This window comes from Haematobia irritans, chromosome 1, assembly GCF_050003625.1.
Source record: "Haematobia irritans isolate KBUSLIRL chromosome 1, ASM5000362v1, whole genome shotgun sequence".
Classification (NCBI taxonomy): domain Eukaryota; kingdom Metazoa; phylum Arthropoda; class Insecta; order Diptera; family Muscidae; genus Haematobia; species Haematobia irritans.
Window position 1 is genome coordinate 104052128 of NC_134397.1, and position 19128 is coordinate 104071255.

At 35.4% G+C, this 19128-nt stretch overlaps 1 protein-coding gene across 13 annotated transcripts in view; it reads left to right on the forward strand.

The window, feature by feature from the left end:
- The window catches only part of LOC142221528 (synaptic vesicle glycoprotein 2B-like), a 935546-nt gene that overhangs the window by 720920 nt on the left and 195498 nt on the right, over positions 1 to 19128 (forward strand). For 11 of the 13 annotated variants that reach the window (XR_012718091.1, XR_012718090.1, XM_075291280.1 and 8 more), the window contains one exon: positions 13334 to 13467. Coding sequence is in view for 10 of the 13 variants with exons in the window: in XM_075291280.1 (XP_075147395.1) it covers positions 13334 to 13467 (134 nt within the window). In the remaining 3 variants the exon portion in view is untranslated. Of the gene's footprint in view, positions 1 to 13333; positions 13468 to 13573; positions 13977 to 19128 lie in introns of those variants that run through there. The other 2 variants (XR_012718092.1, XM_075291289.1) reach the window with 2 other exon arrangements.

Genomic DNA, 19128 nt, shown 5'->3' on the forward strand with positions numbered 1-19128 from the left:
TAATTTTCCTAAACTTCTAATACATATATATCGAGCGATAAATCATAAATAAACTTTTTCGAAGTTTCCTTAAAATTGCTTCAGATTTAAACGTTTCCCATATTTATACCCTTCACCACTACTGTGGTACGGGGTATAATAATTTTGTGCATTTGTATGTAACGCCAAGAAGGAGTAATCATAGACCAACCTTTTAGTATACGGATCGGCTTAGAATTAAATTCTGAGTCGATTTAGCGATGTCCGTCTGTCTGTCTGTCTGTCTGTTGATGTATTTTTGTGTGCAAAGTACAGCTCGCAGTTTTAGTCCGATTGTCCTAAAATTTGGTATAGGGTACTGTTTCGGCTCAAAGACGATCCCTATTGATTTTGGAAAAAATCGGTTCAGATTTAGATATAGCTGCCATATATATTTTTCACCGATTTGGTCATAATTGGCGTGTATATCAACCGATCTTCCTCAAATTCCGTACATCCGAATATTTTATGAGTCTCGAAAAACTTGCAAAATATCAGCAAAATCGGTTCAGATTTAGATATAGCTCCCATATATAGCTTTCGCCCGATTTACACTCATTTGCCCACAGAGGCCAATTCTTTGCTCCGATTTAGCTGAAATTTTGCATAGGGAGTAGAATTAGCGTTGTAACTATGCGTGCCAAATTTGCTTGAAATCGGTTCAGATTTGGATATATCTCCAATATAAAGCTTTCGCCCGATTTACACCCATATGACCAAAGAGGCCAATTTTTAACTCCGATTTAGTTGAAATTTTGCACAGGGAGTAAAATTAGCATTGTAGCTATGCGTGCCAAATTTGGTTGAAATCGGTTCAGATTTAGATATAGCTCCCATATATATGTTTTTCTGATTTCGACAAAAATGGTCAAAATACCAACATTTTCCTTGTAAAATCGCCACTGCTTAGTCGAAAAGTTGTAAAAATGACTCTAATTTTCCTAAACTTCTAATACATATATATCGAGCAATAAATCATAAATAAACTTTTTCGAAGTTTCCTTAAAATTGCTTCAGATTTAAACGTTTCCCATATTTATACCCTTCACCACTACTGTGGTACAGGGTATAATAAGTTTGTGCATTTGTATGTAACGCCAAGAAGGAGTAATCATAGACCAACCTTTTAGTATACGGATCGGCTTAGAATTAAATTCTGAGTCGATTTAGCGATGTCCGTCTGTCTGTCTGTCCGTCTGTCTGTTGATGTATTTTTGTGTGCAAAGTACAGCTCGCAGTTTTAGTCCGATTGTCCTAAAATTTGGTTTCGGCTCAAAGACGATCCCTAGTGATTTTGGAAAAAATCGGTTCAGATTTAGATATAGCTGCCATATATATTTTTCACCGATCTGGTCATAATTGGCGTGTATATTAACCGATCTTCCTCAAATTCCGTACATCCGAATATTTTATGAGTCTCGAAAAACTTGCAAAATATCAGCAAAATCGGTTCAGATTTAGATATAGCTCCCATATATAGCTTTCGCCCGATTTACACTCATTTGCCCACAGAGGCCAATTTTTTGCTCCGATTTAGCTGAAATTTTGCATAGGGAGTAGAATTAGCGTTGTAACTATGCGTGCCAAATTTGCTTGAAATCGGTTCAGATTTGGATATATCTCCCATATAAAGCTTTCGCCCGATTTACACTCATATGACCACAGAGGCCAATTTTTAACTCCGATTTAGTTGAAATTTTGCACAGGTAGTAAAATTAGCATTGTAGCTATGCGTGCCAAATTTGGTTGAAATCGGTTCAGATTTAGATATAGCTCCCATATATATGTTTTTCTGATTTCGACAAAAATGGTCAAAATACCAACATATTTCCTTGTAAAATCGCCACTGCTTAGTCGAAAAGTTGTAAAAATGACTCTCATTTTCCTAAACTTCTAATACATATATATCAAGCGACAAATCATATATAAACTTTTTCGAAGTTTCCTTAAAATTGCTTCAGATTTAAACCTTTCCCATATTTATACCCTTCACCACTACTGTGGTACAGGGTATAATAAGTTTGTGCATTTGTATGTTAGTGCATGAGCGCATTTGCTCAGCGGATATTCTGGTGGTACACCAGAATAAATGGTTTAATGACAGTCCTGGTAGTGCACCAGAACTTTCTTTTAAGGGGAGTTTAAAATTCTTTACTCGGTGGTACACCAAGAAAGAATATAATCACGCCAATTGAAACACCAAGAGGTTTAATCGTAGTGATCATCTTTATTAAATTTATTCAGCCTTATATACTAAATACAAGTAAGTAGTAATAACAACAAAAAGTAAAAGAAAAATAACATAGTCGAATTATTTGCCGGAATTGCTTATGCTGCAGTTAAATTCTTTTTCCATATGAAGCCAATGACTGGTGTTGAGTTTCATATTATTTGGCTGGTAGCTTGAATAGCATACGCAAGCGAAATGTTCTTGCGCGTGCCATTCAATACCTGACATATGAATTACCACCTTTGGATTTTCTGCAATATAGAAAGAATGAAAAGAGCAGCAGATTTTAATTTTATTCTATTGGAGATTTATTTTATTTTGTCAAAACAAATAAAAAAAATCATGAAGAATAAACAGCCAAGAAGGAGTAATCATAGACCAACCTTTTAGTATACGGATCGGCTTAGAATTAAATTCTGAGTCGATTTAGCGAGGTCCGTCTGTCTGTCCGTCTGTCTGTCTGTCTGTTGATGTATTTTTGTGTGCAAAGTACAGCTCGCAGTTTTAGTCCGATTGTCCTAAAATTTGGTATAGGGTCCTGTTTCGGCTCAAAGACGATCCCTATTGATTTTGGAAAAAAATCGGTTCAGATTTAGATATAGCTGCCATATATATTTTTCACCGATCTGGTCATAATTGGCGTGTATATCAACCGATCTTCCTCAAATTCCGTACATCCGAATATTTTATGAGTCTCGAAAAACTTGCCAAATATCAGCAAAATCGGTTCAGATTTAGATATAGCTCCCATATATAGCTTTCGCCCGATTTACACTCATTTGCCCACAGAGGCCAATTTTTTGCTCCGATTTAGCTGAAATTTTGCATAGGGAGTAGAATTAGCTTTGTAACTATGCGTGCCAAATTTGCTTGAAATCGGTTCAGATTTGTATATGTCTCCCATATAAAGCTTTCGCCCGATTTACACTCATATGACCACAGAGGCCAATTTTTAACTCCGATTTAGTTGAAATTTTGCACAGGGAGTAAAATTAGCATTGTAGCTATGCGTGCAAAATTTGGTTGAAATCGGTTCAGATTTAGATATAGCTCCCATACATATGTTTTTCTGATTTCGACAAAAATGGTCAAAATACCAACATTTTCCTTGTAAAATCGCCACTGCTTAGTCGAAAAGTTGTAAAAATGACTCTAATTTTCCTAAAATTCTGATACATATATATCGAGCGATAAATCATAAATAAATTTTTTCGAAGTTTCCTTAAAATTGCTTCAGATTTAAACGTTTCCCATATTTTTTTACTAACATTGTGTTCCACCCTAGTGCATTAGCCGACTTAAATTTTGAGTCTATAGATTTTGTAGAAGTCTATCAAATTCTTCCAGATCGAGTGATATTTAAATATATGTATTTGGGACAAACCTTTATATATAGCCCCCAACACATTTGACGGATGTAATATGGTATCGAAAATTTAGATCTACAAAGTGGTGCAGGGTATAATATAGTCGGCCCCGCCCGACTTTAGACTTTCCTTACTGGTTTTTTACTAACATTGTGTTCCACCCTAGTGCATTAGCCGACTTAAATTTTGAGTCTATAGATTTTGAAGAAGTCTATCAAATTCTGCCAGATCGAGTGATATTTAAATGTATCTATTTGGGACAAACCTTTATATATAGCCCCCAACACATTTGACGGATGTGATATGGTATCGAAAATTTAGATCTAAAAAGTGGTGCAGGGTATAATATAGTCGGCCCCGCCCGACTTTAGACATTCCTTACTGGGTATTTCGATATTTGGTTGCGGAGGGGGGCCTCCCCTTTGTTCAACTTTTTTTTAAAGTACAGTGAAAAAACTAAAATTCTCTAAATTATCTGAGATTTGCAGAGAACATGTGGTGAGGTTATGGAATTAATATGGGGTACCCGATGATTTCATATGTGGATGGGGAGGGGGACCTCCCCCTTGCCTTACTTTTTGAAACTTGGAACAAAATTATGCGATTTGCTTGAAATTTTCATTGAATGTTAGGGTTGGCATCTAGATAAAAATCCGCTATTATTTTTCGATATTTGGTCGGGGAGGGGGACCACCCCTTTGCCAGAATTTTTTTGTTTGAAAGTACAAACAAAACTAAACTCCCCCGACTGAAATTTTACGGAAAAAAATGGGTTATGAAATTTATATCAGGTTCTCGATTTTTTAATAAAAATAAAAGGGCATAGGGAGACATCCGCCTCTCTTAAGTACATACAGAGAAACAATTAAACTTTTACCGAGTTACTTGAAATTTACAGAGGAATGGGGAGAGGTTACGATATTAATAGTTGATACCTGATTTTATGATATTTGGACGGAAGAGAGGCCGCCCTTTTAGGCTTATAATTAGCTTGACATTTTCTGGGACGTTTATAAAAGATACGCTACATCACTTTTCGATATTTAGTCGGGGAGGAGGTCCTCCTCTAAAACTGCAAAAAAAAAACAACAATTCTTAAGTTTTCGTGAAATTTGCATAGGCACACTGTTAGAAAAATATGTTTTTCATATGTTCGGATATAAACAAAATGTGTTTCGGGCACAATTTTTAAACACAATATATTTAAGTGCAAACATGTAATGTTCCTAAACTAACACAAAATGTTTGGGACACATATGTTAATATGTTAGAATATATTATGTTTGGGGCATGAATGTTTCATAAAAATAATATGTGTGAATGTAAACATATATAAATTTACAAATTTCGAGTAAACATATATATGTTGTGATACTTTATTCAGAGAGCGACAGAGAGAGATGGACTGCTTAGTATAGAGAAAGAAATAGAGATGGAAACCGGGAGGGTTGATTAAAAAGTATCAACATAACACAGCGAGAGAATGAAATGAGAGCAATTTCTGTGAAACCGATTGTATGTTGTTTCGGAAAACTGTTTCATGATAAGGCCAAAAATTTAATATGCTTAAGTCTAAATATTATTTAATTTGAATATTAGAAGGAGTATTCGGAATAAAGAGAATAGACATTCGGAACCAAGAGAAACCGAAAAAAACCGACATATTTGTATTACAGAAAAAGATGCGAAGAACTAAAAAATTTCGTGGAAGTGAAAATTATGTGAGGGAATGAACACAATCTTCTTTGGGGAATTCTTCCAAGCATATACTATTTTTGGACTCAAAATGCTTCCAAACATATAATATGCTCACATAAAACAAACATATTAATGTTTCGGCGGTATCCAATAATATATGTGCTTCCTGCAAAATATGTTTGGAACATATGTTAGAGAAGCGATTTTTTTTGAGGGTGCAGTGGGGGAAGGTTATGAACGAAGAGGCAACCTTCCTTGCCCCACACTTGAAGGAAAGTTTCAAGAATTTTCTGGGAAGGTTAGGGGTGCTATTCACTACGGTGTTTGTCGATATTGTATCGGGGAAAGTGACGTCCCTTTAAAACAATATTGAACAAAATTGAAATAAACTTTGTCGATTTACTTCGATAGAATTTATAGGGACCATTGAGTAGTTGCGAAATTAATATAGGGTACGTGATAGTCCGATATCAGGTCGGAGTGGAGCGAAGGTTGGGGAGGGTTCACTTTTGTCCGTTTTTTTTTTTTTATTAAACTGAAACTAGAGGGTTGTCCGTAAATGGGAACTCGGTACCTAATTTTATGATTTTTGCTCAGGCTTCTGCCAGACTTCTTTTTAGTAAAGAACTTAAATTTACATGAAATTGGCAGCCAACGTAGATGATGCATCATTTTCCAACATTTTAGCAAATGTTAATGTGGTAAAATTTTTTACTATTTTTGCTTTTTCCGATTTATTGGATGGGAAACAGTAATTCTTTGTATGTTATTATAATATAGTGCTTAATTTTCAGATATGTTGAGGAGAAGGATACCTTTCCTTGACAAACCACACTTAAAATTCACAAGAAATATAGAAGAAGGTACACCCTCTCCCGCCGTATTTGTACCTATAAACGAAAAATCAGTAGTCCGATTTGTTTAAAAGAATTCAAATCTTTTCGAATTTGTTTTCAGCACGAAGGATATAGTTGACTAAGTTAACGCAAAATATTCCTCAATGTATGTATATATGTATAATTCCTCGCTAGTATGTATATATGTAAAGGGTGATTTGTTAAGAGCTTGATAACTTTAAAAAAAAAAAAAAACGCATAAAATTTGCAAAATCTCATCGGTTCTTTATTTGAAACGTTAGATTGGTCCATGACATTTACTTTTTGAAGATAATTTCATTTAAATGTTGACCGCGGCTGCGTCTTAGGTGGTCCATTCGGAAAGTCCAATTTTGGGCAACTTTTTCGAGCATTTCGGCCGGAATAGCCCGAATTTCTTCGGAAATGTTGTCTTCCAAAGCTGGAATAGTTGCTGGCTTATTTCTGTAGACTTTAGACTTGACGTAGCCCCACAAAAAATAGTCTAAAGGCGTCAAATCGCATGATCTTGGTGGCCAACTTACCGGTCCATTTCTTGAGATGAATTGTTCTCCGAAGTTTTCCCTCAAAATGGCCATAGAATCGCGAGCTGTGTGGCATGTAGCGCCATCTTGTTGAAACCACATGTCAACCAAGTTCAGTTCTTCCATTTTTGGCAACAAAAAGTTTGTTAGCATCGAACGATAGCGATCGCCATTCACCGTAACGTTGCGTCCAACAGCATCTTTGAAAAAATACGGTCCAATGATTCCACCAGCGTACAAACCACACCAAACAGTGCATTTTTCGGGATGCATGGGCAGTTCTTGAACGGCTTCTGGTTGCTCTTCACTCCAAATGCGGCAATTTTGCTTATTTACGTAGCCATTCAACCAGAAATGAGCCTCATCGCTGAACAAAATTTGTCGATAAAAAAGCGGATTTTCTGCCAACTTTTCTAGGGCCCATTCACTGAAAATTCGACGTTGTGGCAGATCGTTCGTCTATTCATGATGAAATGTCAAAGCATACTGAGCATCTTTCTCTTTGACACCATGTCTGAAATCCCACGTGATCTGTCAAATACTAATGCATGAAAATCCTAACCTCAAAAGAATCACCCTTTATAATTCAGTCCATTGTGATACTACATTAACTGAAACTACCTATTACGAATATGTAGTTCTAGTTTTAACCGTTGACCCATCCGATTATTTCCTTCTGTTGAACCAATTTTCCAAAAACATTAGCAGACATCTTAAGTTAGCATTTTCCAGGTCCGCAAATAATTAGAAGCTGCATGCTCCTAAAATTCGCTTACGCCTTACACAAAATGCAGGACTGCCACCTAACCTAACACAAGAAGTGTCTAATTGATTCCTTTTCATCATGATAGCTCATGCTGTAGTCATTATACTTCGCTCCAATAGTTTTTGCTCAGCCATCTCGTTGAGAGATTTACGCCAGTCGATGGCCGTTTTGGAGTTAAGGAACACCGAGTTGGAGGATTTTATTACAGGTTGGCTTTTGTCACCTCTTTTATTGCTAATAGTTCAGCCTGAAAAGCAGTGTTTAGTGATGAGGTAATATTTTCGTTATTTTTAGAATATACAGTCGACTCCGCTTTACTGAAACGTTAAAAATGCAGCCATTTAATTTCAGTTATCCGAAGTTTTTGCTAAAGCGGACTACGGATAACTGAAAAAAACTTCCAGTAATGCGAACTTCGGATAACTGAAAAAGTTTCAGTAAAGCGGACTCCGTATAACTGGAAAAAAATCCACTCAATTTCAGTTAACCGAACTTATGACCAATGCTATGTACATAAAATAATAAAAACAAGGTGTTTGATTCCGTGTGTGTGCCATCTACAATTTTACCTTTCAGTTGATTTTATTTACAGAGTGATTTAAACTGTTTTGAAAGTGCCATCTTCACTTGAAATAAAGCGTTCTCAATACGGAGAAGAAAATGTACTCTCTCTCAATAGCGAGAATGTAGCATTTTCAGTAAAGCGAAGTCATACTAATGTGACGAAACTCATTTGAACACAAAAAACTTTTCAGTAATCCGATTTTTTCAGTTAAGCGGAGTTTCACTAAAGCGGAGTAATTTAAATGAAATGGACAGAAAAAACAACTGGGGAATGCGATCGATTTCAGTTGTCCGAGGTTTTTCAGTAAAGCGCATTGCGCTAAAGCGGAGTCGACTGTACTCCTAAACCCACTTGTCCATACAATTTGTGTACTCCACGCTCTGGCGAAACCGAAATGCGGTTTCCACCGCATTTGGCACACAATTTTCGATTTTAGTCCCCACTTTTCCCCTAGTGCCTTTCTGCACGAGTACAATGCTACCGTGGCTTTCCTCACTCTTTCTTCAATATTAAGCCAATGTAGTTTGCACACTCACCAAAGGGAATTTTAAAACCACGTAAGGAGATGGGCTTAACCGTGGGCTTTTGCGTATTTGGCAGTACATGACTTGTTCTGTCTTTGCAGTATTCCCCCCTACACCATTCTCCCTTGCCCATTTCTTAGTCATCTGGATGGCTCTCCCTATAATATCTCTAATTGTGGATGGGAATATACCCCTGACTGATGGAGCCACATCATCTGCGTATGTCACCACTTTTATCCGTTTTGTTTTTTTTTTTTTTTGGGAAACCAGAAGGTTGTTTATAGCAACATTCCAAAGAAGAGATAGATATAACTCCTCCTTGTTGTTTCGAGAGCAATCTTGAATCGGTGATAGTTCCATGACAAATATCTATCAACACCTCCAGAGTCTTAAAAAGGAATGAGGATAAGCCGATTGGTCGGTAATCCTTCGCATTCGAGTGAAAGGATTTCCCGCTTTAGGTATGTGAACGACTTTGTTTCCCTCCACCATCCTGGAATATATGCTTTGAAAGGACAATTTTATTCTAGATTCCGATACAATTTCCTCGATAGGAAATGACCGCAGAGCCTCTATGGTACTGCTAGAAGATGGCTCTGCCGCCTGATTTGCAGGAAAATGTGTGTGCAGTAGAACTTCCAGCGTCTCTTCTCTGGACGTTTTTCAATGGGCCTCCGGTCCAGTGATGCCAGGAAGATTTTTGAATATTTTTTCCCTACGCCCAACATTTTTTCCCTACGGTACTAAATTTGAACAAATTTGGCAAGAAAATAAAAAATATTTTATATTGAATTCAATTTCTTTAAAATTTATAGTCAGGGATTATATCCTTCAATAATGGGACCAAATGTTCAATAATATGAATATTATAATTTTTATTCGGACTTTCACAAGCATTGCTATTTAAAATCGTCATTTTCGACCGCCTCTAGCCAACCCTTTAATTCAACAGTGAGCCAATTTTGTCAAAATGGCTATTTTCCAAAATTTGTTGGAATGGTTTTATTTTCTTCACTAGACGACATTTTTCTAAAACATTAAAAACTGTTGTGAATGTAACAGTTGTAACGCAGTTTTTGAAGATATTCCGGAATAAAAATCCTACATTTACTATTTTTATGTTAGCCTGACACCAATGCAGGACAGTTTAATGTCCAAGTCATTTAAACTACATATTATTACAATACTTATTCGAGCTTATTGGACAAGTTCTTTTCAGTAACTTAGTAGTACTAATATCCTTAATTTTCTTGTCCAATAGGCTCGAATAACTATTGTAATAATATGTAATCCTACATTTATATACTCGAATCCGCGTATGTACTGCAAGTGATATTTGTATTAGAAAATATTGAGAGTCACCAAGTTGAGGAAGCCATCACCTGTTTATGAACCTTAATGGAAACGTTTATTCCTGCAAATGAAATCTATTTACGCATTTGTAATTAAATACCAATGCAAAAACATCTTTTAACGTTACCGCTGAACTTTTCTAAATAAAATCATTACAATAACATCGTTAACGGTGAATCGCGTCTTCCATTAGTTGAAGCTTTGACTACCATATATGTTGGATCTTCAAATATCTGGAATATTACGGAAAAGTACTCTTCTTGTTGCAAAATGTAGTAAACTCTGGAGATTGGAAAAATTCCCTACATTTGTAGAAAAAATTAAAAATCTGTCCTTTGTTCCCTACAGATGTAATTTTAGGAAAAAATCCCTACAAAAAGGATTTTTCCCTACGCATGGCATCACTGCTCCGGTCTTTTAATGAAAACCGGAGCGGAGTTGGTGGATGTCTGTACCTTCCGTAGATTGGAAGCCTCCGACATATCTTCGACACTGCTCCAATAATCATTCCAAGAGTTGAGCTGAGCCCTTCTCATTTCTTTTTTTTGTATTATTATTCATCTATGGAGTAATCCTTACAGACTAGCAAAGCTATGCTACAATATTTACAAATGGTATATTATGCCTAAGTATTTAATAATAGTGTTATATTTCTTTTTTTATTTTATTTATTTTCTGAAAGATCAAAATATGTATAGTATTTATTAAACTCTTCACATAATCGGCGAACAGGATCGTGATTTTCAAAGTTTGTGCGAAAGTACTGAATGCGAGGCAGTTCAAAATTACAAGTAGGTCTTGACGGTATATTGAATGAGATACTGTTAAGAAGGAACTCTGATTTAAATCTACCATTAAAAACATCAACCATAAAACAGATATTCAGCATAGTACGTCTACTTTTCAGTGTAGCCAATTTAACAAGTGAAAGTATTTCCTTGTAAGATGGCATGGTTTGAGGAGTCCAGTTGTTCCGACGTAAACAAAACTGTAGAAATTGCTTTTGTGCAGATTCAACACGTTTGCAATGAATTTGATACTGTGGGTCCCATATTACAGATCCATATTCAAGGATTGGACGCACAAGTGAAGTGTACAAATTCCTTGTTACAAATGGGTCAGCAAACTCATTACTCCAGCGTTTGACAAATCCAAGTGATCCATATGATTTATTGACGGTCATAGATAAGTGAGATCTAAAATCTAGTCTCCGATCCAACAGTATTCCGAGATGCTTAAAGGATTCAACAGTTGCAAGTATGTTGTTATTAATATAGTAATTTGTATCAACGTGGTTCAATCTATAAAAGAGGTGTGCTTGCATTTCCTTATGTTCAGTTCCATCATATTTAGAGAACACCAGTTGTACATGCTATTTAGATCAGATTGAAGTAACGCTTGGCCATCACTATTTCGAACAATTTTCATAATTTTAACATCGTCAGCATACATGTGTATTACCAAATCGAATTGCTTACGGAAGGTCATTTAAATAAATACTGTCAAACCAGGATACTATTAAATGACTGAAACCCATGCGATGTAATTTGTACAGTAGAAGTAAGTGATTTACTTTGTCAAACGCTTTACTAAAATCAGTATAAACGACATCAGTCTGTAAACGATGTCTAAAGACTTCATTGCTTATAGTAGTCAGTTCCAAGACATGTGTTATGGTTGAACAAGATTTACGGAAGCCATGTTGTTTGGGTGATAGTAAAGAGGAGACTTGATGAACCAAAATATCAGATATAATATTCTCCATTAGTTTTGGAATAGCACTCAGTTTAGCAATGCCTCTGTAGTTAGTAATATCAGACTTGTTTCCACTTTTAAATAGTGGAATGATAAATGAATCCTTCCACAGAGTGGGAAAGAGACCAGTACGCAAAGATTCGTTAAATAGAATAGAAAGAGCAGTCGATAGAGAATGAGCACAATTCTTTAGTATGTGACTGGGGATTCCATCAGGCCTCGGACGAAAAGAACATGTTATATTTTCCATATAACTCAGCACAATATTAGGAGATATAAAAGGAGTGGAGAGTATAGAATGTTCCATTATCTTATATGGATACACATCAGATTGCTCGAACTTCTAATGGAGCATGTCGTTGCAAAGAACTTGGAAAACATATTACATATAGATACATTATCATCCGCCTCAACAGTACCATAGTGAAGATTTCTTGGATAAACATTCGATTGACGTTTGGAATTAACAAATTTGTAAAATGATTTTGGATTAAGTTTCAATTAATTTTTGATGGATAATTGTTGTATGATTGTCTTTTCCACAAGCTGTATTCCGAACGAGCGATTGAGTAATTTGCGCCAGCTTTGTTGTACTTTTTGTAAAGTTTATGTTTCCTATTCTTTAAGTTACTTAATTTATTATTATTCCAGGGCGGACCAGTGTAATTAGTAATGCGAATTAATGGGTCAATGAATGAATTCAAAGTTGCGTAAAATATATTTATTGATTCCTCAAAATTGTTCGCAGGAAGAATATCAACCAATTTACATTTAATAGTAAGGAGTTCAGTTTTACAAAAACAGAATTTCTTTTCAGTTTTCGTGTCAGTTTTGTTTCGCACAGATCTTGAATAGGACATATTTATATTTATACATATCGTGGGATGATAAGGGTCTTCTGGATTTACAATAGCGTTGATGCGTGAAAGGAATACATCTTCTAGTTCATTCTCACTTATATTCCCGTATATTCACCTTGTATGCGTTCCAATTCTCCAGAGCTCTGGCGGACACTGTCCTATTACGGAGCTTCCCTCGGGATTTCTTCTTATTGCTTAACTCCGTTGACCACCATGGCAGTCGAGTAGACATTCTTGGCTTTCCTCTTGGGCATGCAACTTTCAGTGAGATATTGAAGGCCGTTCCAACGCGTGCTCGATATCCTGCACAATGCTCACATTTTTCTCTGGTATCTCCGGTATAATCATATTGAATTGGGACAAACATGTTACATGGTCATCATCGAAAAATAACAATTTGCTCTTGAAGCATGTTTTAGGTGATCATATTCCTTCCCTGCGTGTAATTTATATGTTTGGAACTCAAATGTTTAGTACATTATTTTCAAGTGCAAGGATATATAATGTTAATAAATTAGCATAACATGTTAACGACATATATGTTAGAACATATTATGTTTGGGACATAATATTTTTGTTAATATAATATGTGTGAATGCAAACATATATTAATTTAGAAATTGCCTATAAAAATATATGTGTTCAGAAAGATAGGCCGAGAGAGTATGCTGCAAGCACAAAATGGAATTAACCAATTGGCGTCTTAAAAATATATACACATAAAGAAAAATCATTAAAAGGTTATACTTACACACTAATATTGATTAAAAATGTGAATAATTACAATTCTTATTTTAGTACATTCACATCTTGTGATTCGACCATTGATGAAAAAGTATTTCTTCATACGGTTATAATTGGAGTGGCATGTATTCCCACTAGCTTCTGGCTACCATTGTGTGTGCATCGTTTGGGAGTAAAATTCTTTCTGGGTAAGTGAAATAAAATAAAATATTTTATTGATAAACAGTATTTCCATACAGAAAAAATATAACCCTTCATTTCGGATTGCGGATTTTTTCTCTTCATATTTTTAAGAAAAACTCTCCTACTTTAAATGCATACTGAGCGTACTTTCTACACCGAAAAAACAGTGAACCCACCAGGAAGAAAAATTTTGGATAAATTAAAAAAAAATTGGATTATTTTTAGAAAATTTTAGAAAAAATAAGTAAATATTTTTCGATAAATTCAAAAAATGTATTAGGCATTAATTAATTTTCTTACTTGTTAGAGACAATTTTGTAGTTTGCAGGAAAAAGTTGGAGTTCAAAATTGCAAGAATGTCTTTAATGTCATACGAAGCTCAAGATGTGCACATTTGAAGTAAAATGTAAATATGTAAGGAAATATTGAACTATTTTGTGAGTTTAGTAAAACTGTATGCTTCATTTGGATTTTCTTTTGTAAAAATATAGGCCCAAATGTAATTGGCTAAAAATTTTGTGAATAATTTGCAATTTGGAAATGTGAATAATGTTACATTAAAAGTACGGCAAGAAGAGGTTCTCCACCCTGACCAAATACGGCAAAATAAAATGAGGAACCCTAATTTCCCAGCAAATTGCAAATAAATTGGTGGAGCAGTTTCCGAACTTATCCGGAATATGTAAATAAACAAAATTTGTAATATATGAACACGGTTATAATGAACTCACTAGCATATCTTGTTAGCTGCTGTAAATCTTCAACTCATATAAAAAACTTTATAGAAGATATTGTCTTAATGTCATTTTTGTAAAACAAAATGTCCTACAAAAGTATGTGTAAAGCCATCATTCTAAATCCGTTTTATAGAAACCGATCGGATTTATACAATAGATAAATAAATAATGCTGGTTTCAATACACCAATATCGATCTTCTGACAGATCCAAATAATTTAACTGCCGTATTCATAAAAAATAATCGACGTTTATAAACGACTGATGGACTATTTTGTAAAAATGGCATTCATAAACGAGTAATAGCTTACCAATCCTTTAAAAAGTCCTTGGTAAGTTGCAAAAATTTATTGTGAGGTTTGTCCTTCTTTAACTCTTTGATAAAATTTGACTAAATTAGCGTTAGTGGACGCAGGAAACTGTCTGGAAGAATATGTTGTTGCATGTACTGCTTCATTAAGCAAAAATAACATTCTTCTAACCGATGTATCGAATCATGATATCTGCAGGCTTAACATTAACTGTAGCATCTTTACTAACTTCCAATAAAATAACCTTCATGGAAATGACACAATGTTTTCATTTGGAAAATTTGCGAGGCCTTGCCTGGATTTTATGAGATACAAACAATTATGGAAAAAACATTTCATGCAAATAGGATCGGCTGGTGGAAATATATTGACAAATAAAGAACGGGAAAATTATATGTGTAATAATAATTTAGTTTTTATAAACATATTTTTTATTTTCTTTTCCTCAAGGAGTCTTCCAATTTTCCACTAGCTCTGCAAGTTTCTTCTTCCTGATTTCAAAAGCAATCCTGAATGTGATGATCCGTAATTCTTCCTTGAACAACATTATAGATACGAATTTTTCATTTATATTCAAATTTTCTTGTTGGGTTGTAGCCTTGGTAGAAGCTTCTGATGATTCCAATTGGATTTGTTACAATTTTCCTTTTTATCGCTTTAAAACTATTTCCTTATTTTTGGTTTGTTATCTTTCTGATAGGTTAGGTTAAAGTGCCAGCCCGATTAAGTTTCAGGCTCACTTAGACTATTCAGTCCATTGTGATACCACATTAACTAAAAGTACCTATTACATATGATCTTCTAGTTTTACCTTCTCGATTATTTTCTTCTGTTGAACCAACCAGATTGTTCCAAAAACATTAGCAGACTGCTTAAGTTAACGTTTTCTAGGTTTTCTAAAGTTATATGCCCTTACGCCTTACACAAAATGCAGGACACTCACACAAGAGGTGTTTAATTGATTCCTTTTCCTCCGCCTAGTCATTATTAGAGGTGTGCGCGTGAGTGAAATTACACTCACACTCACGCACATTCACAAAGTCAAATATTTATTCATGCACGCTCACGGACGATAATTGTCGCAGCCAGTCACACTCAAGCACATTCACGAAATGAAAAGCAGTAATCACGCAGGCTCACCCATGAACTACTTTTACAGACTCAAGCTCACGCACGAGTCCCGACAATTCCCGTGACTCACGACAAATTCACGAGACTCACGGCATTTTCTAACCGAGAATGAGCAAAGGTAACAAAATTCATAAATAAAATATAGTTCGACAGCTTAATCAATTTCAGTTAACATACGAGTAATAATTAAATCTTGATTGTTTTCGTGAGCGTGATTTTGCAGAAATTTTATTCACGCACATTTACGAACCGATTTTATTACTAACGCCCGCTCACGCACGACATATTTGTTTTAGTCCATTCACGCATATTCACGAGAGTTGATTCTGATTTTATTCACGGCTAACGTGATTCACGCGTTTCACGACAATTTCGTGTCACGCGCACACCCTTAGTCATTATACTTCGCTCCAATAGTTTTTGCAAAATCGCCTATCAGGCAGCGACCCGTTATAGTGATATCTGACGTCTTGAGAACACTAGCAAATCTAGTGTGCGGTTTAAGTTTAAATGGGGCCTTATTTGCTTGGTCTCGTTACAACCCTTACAATCCTCCCATCGGATATTCGCCATCATAAAAGCCTTCTCACGAAGTATGAGCTTGCATGTAGCCAGAGGCATACCAACATATTCTAGTTCCCCTGGTATATGTAAGGTAGTTCCTAGCCTTGCTAACTCATCCGTTTCGCAGTTCCCTGGTATGTTCGTATGGCCAGGCACCCATATTAGGTGAATATTGTGCTGCTCAGCCATCTCGTTGAGAGATTTGCGGCAGTCGATGGTCGTTTTCTAGTTAAGGAGCACAGAGTCCAAGGATTTTATTGCATTTATTTTATTGACTGTCTGAGTACAGCGTTACCGTTGGGAATTTTAAAAAGTGGCAGAAAAATTCGAAAAAGGTTGCACAATTATTTTTATTTTATCACAAAAAAAAATAAAAAACAAGTATAAAAAAATAAAAAACAAGTATAAAGTAAGTTCGGCCAGGCCGAATCTTATGTACCCTCCACCATGGATTGCGTAGAAACTTCTACGAAAGACTGTCATCCAAAAATTTCAACTCACATGGTTGTTAAATATCATATACTACCACCACGTACCAAATTTCAACCAGATCGGATGAAATTTGCTTCTCCAAAAGGCACCGGAGGTCAAATCTAGGGATCGGTTTATATGGGAGCTATATATTATTATGGACTGATAGGAACCAATTCCTGCATGGTTGTTGGATACCCTATACTAACATCACGTACCAAATTTCAACCGAATGGGAAGAATTTTGCTCTTCCAAGGTGCTCCGGAGGTCAAATCTGGGGATCGGTTTATATGGGGCCTATATATAATTATGGACCGATATCGACCAATTTTTGCACGGGTGTTTGAGGCCATATATTAACATCACGTACCACATTTCAACTGAATCAGATAAATTTTGGTCTTCCAAGAGGCTCCGGAGGTCAAATCTGGGGATCGGTTTATATGGGGGCTATATATAATTATGGACCGATATGGACCAATTTTTGCATGGTTGTTAGAGACCATATACTAACACCATGTACCAAATTTCAGCCGGATCGGATGAAATTTGCTTCTCTTAGAGGCTCCGCAATGGACCAATTTTTGCTTCTCTTAGAGGCTCCGCTAGTCAAATCGGGAATCGGTTTATATGGGGGCTATATATAATTATGGACCGATATGGACCAATTTTTGCATGGTTGTTAGAGACCATATACTAACATCATGTACCAAATTTCAGCCGGATCGGAAGGACCGATGTGAACCAATTTTTGCATGGTTGTTAGAGACTATATACTAACACCATGTACCAAATTTCAGCCGGATCGGATGAAATTTGCTTCTCTTAGAGGCTCCGCAATGGACCAATTTTTGCATGGTTGTTAGAAACCATATACTAACACCATGTACCAAATTTCAGCCGGATCGGATAAAATTTGCTTCTCTTAGAGGCTCCGCTAGTCAAATCGGGAATCGGTTTATATGGGGGCTATATATAATTATGGACCGATATGGACCAATTTTTGCATGGTTGTTAGAGACCATATACTAACACCATGTACCAAATTTCAGCCGGATCGGATGGACCGATGTGAACCAATTTTTGCATGGTTGTTAGAGACTATATACTAACACCATGTACCAAATTTCAGCAGGATCGGATGAAATTTGCTTCTCTTAGAGGCCTCGCAAGCCAAATTTGGGGTCCGTTTATATGGGGGCTATACGTAAAAGTGGACCGATATAGCCCATTTGCAATACCATCCGACCTACATCAATAACAACTAATTGTGCCAAGTTTCAAGTCGATAGCTTGTTTCGTTCGGAAGTTAGCGTGATTTCAACAGACGGACGGGCGGACATGCTCAGATCGACTCAGAATTTCACCACGACCCAGAATATATATACTTTATGGGGTCTTAGAGCAATATTTCGATGTGTTACAAACGGAATGACAAAGTTAATATACCCCCCATCCTATGGTGGGGGGTATAATAAATACTGCTATGAGGTCAAGTTAAAATATATTTTACACTGGAGATCAAATCCTATTTAAAATTATTTTTTATGCGTTTATAAAATAATCAGGTCTCTCAGTTATATCTATAAATTTATTTACGATATCACAATAATTTATATCATCATTGTTTGTTAAGCAATGCGGATATATGTTAAGAATCATCTTTTATTCAATTTTTTGGCATTTATGTCAATTCATGATAAAATTTGTCCACAATTTTCGGGTAAAATTTTAGAATATTAGCTCTAACTGTAATAATATCAGTTTCAGAGATGTTTTCTGAAATAATTTGTGATTTGGTTTTGTGGCCTATCTATATTTTCGTAATTTCATATACAAAGAATTTTTATACTCGATATCTGCTAAATCACTAATTGCAATAAAACTCTTTAAAAAATGTATGTGTATTTGTAATAGAATAATTCTTGTTAAATATTTTAAATAAACAATTCGATTCGGTTTGGAATGTTTTGTTAAATGTATTTATACTTTTGATAATATAAACTAAAAATTTATGATACATCTCATTGGTATTTGAAAGTCCATTTTGGATTCTTTATACTTTTTCTAATTTCTTAGGGCAATTTTCTTCCAACTTATCTCTAATGAAGTAATACTTCAAAACTGTCTACTGTTCCAGCATTCAGTTTTAGGAATATAGTCGAATTGGAATAAGTCTCAAAGTGAGAGTGAAATTTTGGGATCCATCATCAATTATTCCTTGCGGTCGCAATACAAACCTTAAACATTTTCGTATTTATCATAGACCTGATATTTAAAGCCTCAATAAATTTGGCATATTCAAATTAAACGTTTACCAAATAAATTGAATCATAACTGTTCACCTACTAATAACAAATATTTAACCGTCGAACGGAACGGACGTGTTTTTTAATAGCGGATAAAATCATCGTAATGAGTACCTACTACAAATTTCAAGTGTGGTGGGATA